This window comes from Platichthys flesus, chromosome 15 (assembly GCF_949316205.1).
Source record: "Platichthys flesus chromosome 15, fPlaFle2.1, whole genome shotgun sequence".
Classification (NCBI taxonomy): Eukaryota; Metazoa; Chordata; class Actinopteri; order Pleuronectiformes; family Pleuronectidae; genus Platichthys; species Platichthys flesus.
The window spans coordinates 7,943,993-7,953,640 of NC_084959.1; the positions used below are offsets into that span (position 1 = coordinate 7,943,993).

Sequence of the window (9,648 nt, forward strand, 5' to 3'; positions counted from 1 at the left end):
TTTGTCTATGACTGGACAGGACATTTTCTAATAATTTTCTGTTTTTCTAATGAATAGAATAAAGACGATGATTGAATTAGGTAAGATCTGCACAACCAGCGTTTTAATGTGCCAAACCACCAACTTACACAGGACATGAACAAGACCTCAGCCTATTAAATGGACCGCTCAGGCATGATACAGTGGGACTCATCACAATTCCCTCAGCTTAAATGACCTCATGGTCATTATAAATGTCCACCTGAGTGATGACTGCAGGCATCCTTTGAGTCGCTCACTACAATGTGCATTCCTCCTCAATATAATTAAAATCAAGCAGCTTGTGAAGCAGCTTCAGCCTTTCAAACACCAAAGCATTGACCTTTAACTATGGCACCTCTGTTGCTGTAAATTGAGATGCTCCTGTCATCTTGCTATGATTAAGCAAATTTGGATGAGAGGTGTATGATTTATCAAGGTTGAGGCAAATGTTTTGAGCCTTAATTGCCTCGTGCAATGATTATTTCTGGGCTTGGATACATTCTCATTAGATTAGATTGATAAATGAATCTAATGACTTAACATTAAGAGCAGTGTATATTTTCATTTCAATTAGTGATTGGTCAGCTACCTCCACTGTATGAAACTCCAGGCTCCGCCCTCCATTTAACTGGCTTTATTTGTTCTCTGTCAGGAGTACTTTTAACCTTTGCAGAAATGTTTACATACAAAAATGGAAAAAAAGGTAAAAACTGAAAAAACATTTCTCTCTTCACACATCAAGGAGGAACTGTAGCCCTGCAAATTTACATTTTCTTCCCTTTCTATTATCAGGGGAAATTGGTTTTACTACTTATACAACTATATGTGCTATGATGCATAGACACTGCATACTGATACATCCCTTTAGAAACATAATGAGGGTGTCAGTGTGTGGAAGAGGGTAGCGAGACCACTCAGTGACACATCAGTCTCTCTGAATGGTGTCCTCACAGGAACTATTTGCCAGTCTATTTGTCATGAAGCAAATGGTTTTTCTTAAGGTTTGACAGGGAATCCAATTGGTCAAGATGATGAATCCGATCCCTCCCTGGTAGACTTCAGTGTTAGCGAGGCTAATAGCGACTCACAATACCTGTTTTTTCAGGCAACATGTCACTGTCAAGACGAACAACATGAGGCGCAATGAGGTCTGTTTAATTACCAAGTGCCAAAGTTTAATCAGAAAGTCCTACATCCCGTGTACAGACACAATGCCTGCGCTTACACACTCACAGGCTTGGCAAGTTTCTTTTAGACGTTTATTACTGCAGCTCCACCATCGTCCCATCGGCATTTTTAGACTGGCAGAGTGGCAGAGTGGCCACTGGCAGATTTAACAATTCCCAAAAGCATGGGGCCATTTCAAAACTCCAAATATGAGACTAAATCCCATCAATCAGAGAGGGCCCCTATCCACTCATGGCATAAATTATCTTATGTGTCCCTAGACAAAGATTTGGAAGAGACACCATTGCACAAATCACGGGTTATGTTCTCTCACCTCCCTGCAGTTTAACTTTATAATGAAAGCATCTCTTTATCTGAGGCTGATGCATTTTTAATTGAAAGTTTAACTTCAAATTACGCTTATACAGTACGACGGTGTGTTTTATTTAGTGCCTTTGTGTTAGACCTGCGTCTATGTGCCATTGAAAGCTGTCATAATCAAAGAGATTCAGGGCTGGCGATGACGGCAGAAAATGTTGTCTTCCATTTTTGTCACAGCCTAAGGGTCATGTTAAGTTCATATACAGTAGGCAGCAAAGTATTTGCTTTTAAATTTAGTGCTGAACTGAATGTTAGTCTTTATGCCATCTTGACGAACAGTGTGAATCAGCACCAAAGGCATCCAAGAGATATTTCATCTATATATACCCCCATAAATGTAGTTGTGATACACGGCGGCCATTCATGAGTGGTAGTCGGAGGAACAAGTATTGGTTGGATGAATCGATTGCTGCCCTGCCGCCTCTCTATAAACAAACCGAATATGCTGCTGAGGACAAAGCGAATTAAAAAAGCAGGGGGGGGGGGGGCGTTTATTTTAAGCGGGGTTATTTATAGGCTGTCTTGTTTGAAGTGAAATGCTCAGCATCACATACAAAGAAACTGCGGTACTATTGAACTTGATGAATAGAACACACATGAAAAGCTGAATCGTGTGTGTGTGTGTGTTTGTGAAAAATGGTGAGGGGCGGCGCTCTGAATCGTGAGTGGGGCCAGCGTTGCACGTGTGTGTTTACCTCAAGGGTTTTGATCTCTTTGCCTCACTAAACAGAGAAGAGTCCATCAGCAACAGATACCCCTTCAATTATTCAGGAGGTAAGCATGAAAAATAAATGGCGGTTTCCTGCAGGGAGAGGTGTGGTGCCGCTCTGGTCTCTCTGAATCTCTCAGCCCACCGTACACTCACACAGAGGCTAGGCCGGGCAATTGATTCCATTCAGCAATGATTGTACATACTGGGCAGTTTTCTTTTTAAAGTCTCCAATGAATCCTAGCGCCTGTTATCGATCTCACAACAACGCTCCCAATCTTTTTTATTTGGAATCAAATCATAAACGTCTAGCGTTACTGGGTTTAATAGACCTTATGAAGAGTGCAGATGAAGAGGCACATAAGTTGCTTGGTCTTTTGTTGCACAGAAAGATGGTTGTGGGTTTCAAACCCTGACAATCAGGTTGCATGTTCTCCCTGTGCCTTTGGGAGATGCCCTGGGTTCTTCAACTTCCTCCGACGAGTAGGTAAGGTTCAATTGGCAGTAGATGTGAACTAAAGGCAATTTTTGTCTTTGTATTTGATCCTAAGACCTGTCCAGGGTGTAGCCCATTTCTCTTCCGAAATCAGCTGGAATTGGCCCCAGAAATGAGGTTACTCTTCAAAGGATAACCATTATAGCAAATGGATTGATAGTTGGAAGTTCTACGGTGAAAAAACAGTTGAATGCTTGTAGAGTTTTGACGTCGTTCATCTCCAAATTGACGGCCACAGAGTTTAACAATTTTCAACAGATACCGTTGCCTTCTAGGTTTTAGCGTAAAAACATGTGGAGTGTGTAAATCTAGACATTATGTCGCTGTCAAAGGTTTTGGCTTTCCCACTTCTTTCATGTGACAGCAGGGATCTATGGGGGTCGTTCTTTGAACAATACAGGGTTGTCACGCAGCCAGCCGGCTCACTTCCATGATTCGACTGGAAGCAAGCCAGTTGCTTCCTGATGTCATGTCACTTTGTTCTTGGTGATATTCCTTTGGCATTAGCTAACTTGTCGTTTTTGTCTGCCGTCAGGGGTTCCATTCTTCTCCTGTCTGACTAATCTGTGCCTCTTTTTGCTACCGTGTGATTTTTCGGAGAGAAAATGTGGGAACAATTACCCCGCAAAGTATCTAACGTTAGCTTCTTATCTGCTTCTCTCTCTTCCAGGTGGCCAGTCTCGTTGGTCCTCCACTCCTTGTGACTGCTGCTGCAAGAACCACAAGGGTGACGGCGAAGGCGAGAGCGGCACCTCCTTTAACGAGCTGTCCACCTCAAGCTCCGAGAGCCAGTCAGAGGCCAGCTCTCCCCAGGGAACAGTCATCTGTGGGCCTGTGACCCGCCAGCCTCACCCCCACGCCAACGTCCAAACCCTCGACAGGCCACTAAAAAAGGGCCCCGTCGCCATGCTCCAGCAGTCCGACCATCGCCGCAAGAGTGACTTGCTGCGTACGCTAACGGCAAGCTCCCGCGACACCAGCACATGCAAGAAAAGGCCGGCGAAGGAGAAGCTGACGGTCGAGGAGGAGCTGGATAAGTGCATTCAAGACTTCCGCAAGATCAAGATCCCCGAGAGGTTCCCCGAGAGGAAGTACATGTGGCAGGCCGACCTGCTGAGAAAGTACCGCATGTGAGCCAGGTGACAGGAGAGAGCGAGCAGCAACACGAGGCCAAGGATCCGTTTACATGTTTTTTGATCTTGACTTTTGCAACAAAAAGGGAGATAACACTAAACTCATTTGAATCTACGTTCTGAGGGGAAAGTTCACCGTTTTGTCAGGAGGTTAAAAATACACAAAGAAGGGAGAATGAAACATAAAAAAACAGATTCCTATTGACGTATGTATGTGTGTGTGTGTATGTAGTTTAGGCACTCTCTATGTACTGTAAGTGTGTGCTGTACTTTGCTGAATGCTTCAGAGCTTGAATAATTTATCACCGAGGACCAATCACAGGGGGCAAAAGACATTCTCTATGAAGCCATCAAATGAACAGAGGGCTTGCAAATGGCCACACAAGGAATTAACGATGGTTTCTGGACTGCACGTGCTGTCGTCTGTCATGGTTTCACAGAAGAACTATCACAGGAACCACAGTTTTAGTCCATGGATACAAACAGTGATTTAGTATGTGAATGTGTGTGTGTGTGTGTGTGTGTTTGCACCCAGGTGGCCTAGAGGTCACGGATAAATCTGCATCAGGACCCATTAATAATGCATGCTGTCCCGACAGTGCTCTCACTATAAATACACTCAGAGGTCTTTGCTGCCAGGGGAGCGTAAACAGCTGGGTCAATTACTTTACTTTTTTGGCAACATCTGCGGACCTCCGAGGCAGGAGGAGGTGCCATTTCATCAGTGGCCGCAATTAATTTCCTCCGCACAATATCATTTATATTGCACACGCACCCCAAGTGAGTCAAATTGCTGCGCACTGCATTGATTTTTTCTTTTTTTTTTTTGCTGCGTCGGCGAGACGAGGAGCAATACCCAGGTCAACGTGTGAAGGGTAAGTGGGAGAGTCGAGGATTTGATTTGATGGTCGAACCGCGGGGAAATACACGGGTTTAATAAAGAAAAGCCCTGATTCAACACACCTGTACGCACAGTCATCGCTTTGTATCACCGGCGTTTAACCCCTTTTACACCGCCGACACGAAAAGAGCCCTGACAAACACTTATCCCCCATCACGCCGATCAATCCTGAGGTCATTTACACCGAGCTCAATATGACACCTGCAGTTAATACACACAGCCTGGGACAGGTTTGATACGTTTGCAAAACCCGTCAAGACAGACTGATGCGTCCGGGGCCGACTGGTGACACGCTAATCAATACTTATTGATGGCAGGGTCCGGGCGATAGAGCCGATGGCCGCGGCTCTCGTTTACAGTTATTAATGAAGCCCCTCGGTTACTGACGAGGACAAGCTGTTCGTGTATTCAGTGAAGATTAGCCATTCTTCATGTGTTCATTTACGTCCTCCCGGCTCTGTCAGAATCAGCGGGATGCGATGTTGTAACAGAAACAAGCACAGCGATTTTCAAAAGAGCACAGTTTTAATTTCCCACCAGATTGATTGTTATTTATTTTAGGATCTTATATCCTGAAATGTAAGGAACATATATATAGTGGCAGAGGGATTTGGAATTGATTCCACGGTGCAAATTAACGTTTGACAATTAACGATTGACGACGGTAAATGACAAAAGCACACAGACATCCGCTGATGCCGGAATCACGCGTCAGTTCTCTTTAGACTCACGATCGTAGAGTTTATATCACAATCTCTGTTTTAGGAGAAAAGTACATAGGCAATGAAATGATTGAACTTTTTCAACGGTGACAACAACCAAGGGAACTAAATGTGTTACTTGATTCCAGTTCAAGATGTTAATTTATTTTATTGGTACACAAAAAAAATCTGATGTTTTTAAAAGAGGACTATCTGTGTGGGTCGGCAATTAAAAGGCACGCTGTTACAAGTACTGTAGAAGGCTTTCAAACACTCGCCACGTCAAGTTTGTATGAGTTACTCCGAGAGGAAATGGCTGAAAAGAAAAAAGCTAATCAAATGCTTAGACGTGTTTGTCGATCACAGTTTCAGGTAACATCCAAGGTGTTTAGGAATGTGTGATAGACAGCTTTTAATGAAAATGTGGTCTGTGAATTATTGCGTTTGAAATATATTATGACCTTGATGGTATAGATGGTTTTAAAAAAGCAGACAGGAAAATGTAAATTGGAGAAATTTGATGTATTTGTTCTGAAAACAGTTTATATGATTGATTATATTTTATGAAGGCACAGAGGAGCGGGCTTTAGCAACAATCAAAGCAAAGCACAAAGTACACTGTTTAATCTAAAGCACACCTAAATAATAAAATATACATAATATATACTTATTCAAAGATTGCTTTATTTAAAAAAAAATCCCCTGACATGTTAATAGAAACAGATTATTACTAAATGTTTAATATACTTATTTTTGTATCCATAGGCTCTTTAACTAATATACAATCAAATGTCCTTATTCTCCCTTAAAATGAATTTCTGTGAGCGAAGTGGATCACAGCTTGTTAAAGGTCTCCAGTTCTATTCAGCGGTGTCCATATGTCTGCTACAGTTTATTATAGTATAAATCAATATGGTTGCAATAGGTGCTAGATTAAAAACCAGTTTCCTCATGTCAAAATAATGAATATGACTTATTTTTCTACATCTTAGGAATATTACATTTTCATTTTAAAGTCATTTATCTTCTCAGTTTTAGTTGGAATATGTTAGTCCGGGCTACATATCATATGTAAATAAACACAATAAATCACACCTAGCCAGAATAATGTATTATACTCTCACATAACATGCAAATCTATGAGGCGCGGCTGCTTCTCTGATGCAGTGGACTGACGCTAATATAATGCTGGCATTCCTGTTTTATCATTTGGAGTGTCGGTCCAAAGGGGGTAAGGGGAATATAATACACACCCATAACATGTATATTTACCACCATAACAAATGATGAGTTGGTGTCGCTTTTCAATACAGTGTCATAAATGAGCTGTCAGTGCATTTGTCTGGAAGTCCGTGGTCACCAAGACCCTTCACCGGCTAAATTTAATCATTAGAGCTAAAAATAAAAAGTGTGTTTACTTTACCTTTTAACAAAAAAACTGCAAAAACAAAAGATAAAAGCATGTTTAAAACTCAAAGTCTTCACCTGGAACCCTGGAGGTCACAAAGTGTTAGGACAGTGATCATTTACTTGTTGTTTTGGCTCCGCACTCAAGAACATTGGATTTGAAATTAAACAATGGGTGAAAGTGCTGACTTCTTGCTTTTAACACACTTTGTTTCATCCATATTGGGAAAACAGTGACAGGATGATGCAGCAGGACTTACTGTCTCCATATACAGGTGAGGCAGCAAAAGTCTATGTTGAGCCTAAGCCTCTTATTGACTAGGCCCCTCGTCAAGGGCCCCTATTCAAAATGAATAGTGTATATCCATGGTCCATATGGATAATCTTGGTACTTGTATACGGTAACACTTGGGTTTCTATAGAGGTTGAAGCATCAGACTAGATGTTACTGGGCCAGAGTAAATGAAGAGTGAATACAAAATAAAGACAATATCTTATTGCTATTTAAAGAAAGCTACATCGGGAGACGCAGACTAAAAAGGATCAGCAACAAACCACTGAACGCATTTATGACACTATTTTTCTCATTCAGAAGTAAAAACCCTCAATTTAAACTACAACTGAGAGTCTGAACTTTATATCATTAACTGTACAGCTCGAGCACGGAACCAACAGAACTCTAGATAAAGTCAATTGTGGTTCAGCGCTACACAAATAAAATTGAATTGAACTTAAATACAAAATCTATTAATAATTATAATCCAGTTTAAAAGATGTTTTCTAAACTAAAGGTGAAGTGTTCACTCCAACACATTTTAGTCATTGAATCATAAATAGTGTACTAATAATATACGATTATATCCTCTGGTTCATTTTAGCTTTGCAACGCCTTTCAAAGAAACAGCACAATGATGTTTGCAGTTGCTGTTACAAAAATCAAGTGTCCAAAAGATCAAACACAGTAAATAATTTAAATGAACTGGTGCAAATATGAATCATTTGAAAGGTAAAAGACCAGAGAGGTTTTTGTTAGGCAACCGTTTGCATCTGTCATGTTATTTTTGACATCCTAGGTACTTGTGCTGTTTTTCTTACACCAAGTTAAAGTGAAAGAGCGAACTGATACAAGTAGGGATCCTGTTTGCTTGACTCTGCCTGCCATAACAAAAAAAAACATGCATCATGAAATGCTCTTTAACAGACACGCAGTGAAAATAAAAACCAAGACACCCGGAGGCCTTCTAGAGTAGACTTCAGCTGTTTTTTGCACAAAGTATAAAGTTAGATAAAAAAAACACACACAAGAAAGTATTTGAAAAAAGACATGCACACGTTAAGAGTAAACTGACAAACACACGACGTGTCTGTCACGAGAAAGAGAAATGATATTTGATCGTTTGTTGTATTGTACATTTTCAAAACTACACCTTCAGAGCATGTGCGATGATATTCAGTTCTCTGGGCCGTTGAACGAACAACAGATGATGTAAATCTTATTGACGGAGAATGACTGTCAATTCTGCTGTTAAGCCTGATGTGACGTGTGAAAAGGACGAGGGGAGGAGTTTTAGTCTATTTCTGTTATTTTTGGAGGGTCTGTGATTTTCTTTCTTGAAGTTTTGAGGCGTGCCCTGCAAGTGAAGCCTGTGCACACGATTGCAGGCCCTGTTCTTTTTCCCCCTCCTGCCTTTGATGAGCCTGCCGACCACAAAAAAACACATTATCCCGACACCACCACAGCAGACCCGGCACACGCTGCTTGAGAAAAAAACAAAGGAGGCGTCTGTTTTTTGATGTATGTTGTTCTGACACACAAAAGAAAAGAAAAAATGGTTCAGAAACATTGTGAGCATGTTGGTATACAAAAACTTATAACAGATTTTAACCTAGTCTGTTTGTGTGGAAAAAGAAATATGTCAAAAACTGATATTTAACAGAAAAATCTAAACTTGAAAAAAAAAAAAAAAAAAAAGATAAGCACAAATGTGTCGATAGTGTCTGCTGTTCCTCCACGGTTGTGTAACATTATCAGATAAAAGTCCACTCTCCAGGGTGACTGAGCTCCTGCAAAACAGAGCGATTCTCACCAGAGGCTGTGGAATAAAAGACAGTAAAAAAAACGATTTTGGCTCCTTTCAAATTACATAATTCTGGCTATCACAGTTTTTAAAACCTTTAAATTATACGTAGACTCACTACTTTAACTTCAAATTGAACGTGAGCTGCCAATGACTCACACTCAGCACCGAGAGTCGCCCTGTGTTCCAGGTGTGAGGTCCCATTGCTTCGTCTGCCTTTAGAGACAGTACAACTCATCTGAGAGTGTTTAGATACGAAGCATAGTATAGTCATTTTGAAAAATGTATGAGTTCAACCAATAAACAAGACATTCTGTACAGCGACCCCATGAGTTGTATTTATTCTCTGTGTGTTAAGAAGTGAATTTTAATTAATGAAATTCACTTGTTTTGATGTTTTCTGCTGTGGCTGGGGGGGGCAACAGAGGTCAAGAAAGAATAACATTCTGAAATTAGTTTTTAATTAATTGTAGATTAAATGTTAATTAATGACTGGGAGACTAATCGGCTGCATCTCAGTTGCATTTCAGATAGCATCACAGCACTGATTGGCTGTGAATTGTGGGAAAGTGTTTATAAATCATCATATATTTCATCAAATCAGCCAAATGCCCTGTTTACAGTTTATAACACGGTTTTCATTGTGATCTTATC

General features: G+C 40.8%; 1 protein-coding gene across 1 annotated transcript in view; it reads left to right on the forward strand.

The window, feature by feature from the left end:
- Positions 1-9,312, forward strand: part of kctd16b (potassium channel tetramerization domain containing 16b) — a 70,493-nt gene extending 61,181 nt beyond the window's left edge. The window contains exon 2 of the mRNA XM_062405459.1: positions 3,445-9,312. Within this exon, the coding sequence (XP_062261443.1) occupies positions 3,445-3,908 (464 nt within the window). The 3' untranslated portion in view covers positions 3,909-9,312. The remainder of the gene's footprint in view (positions 1-3,444) is intronic.
- Positions 9,313-9,648: the final 336 nt, after the last annotated feature.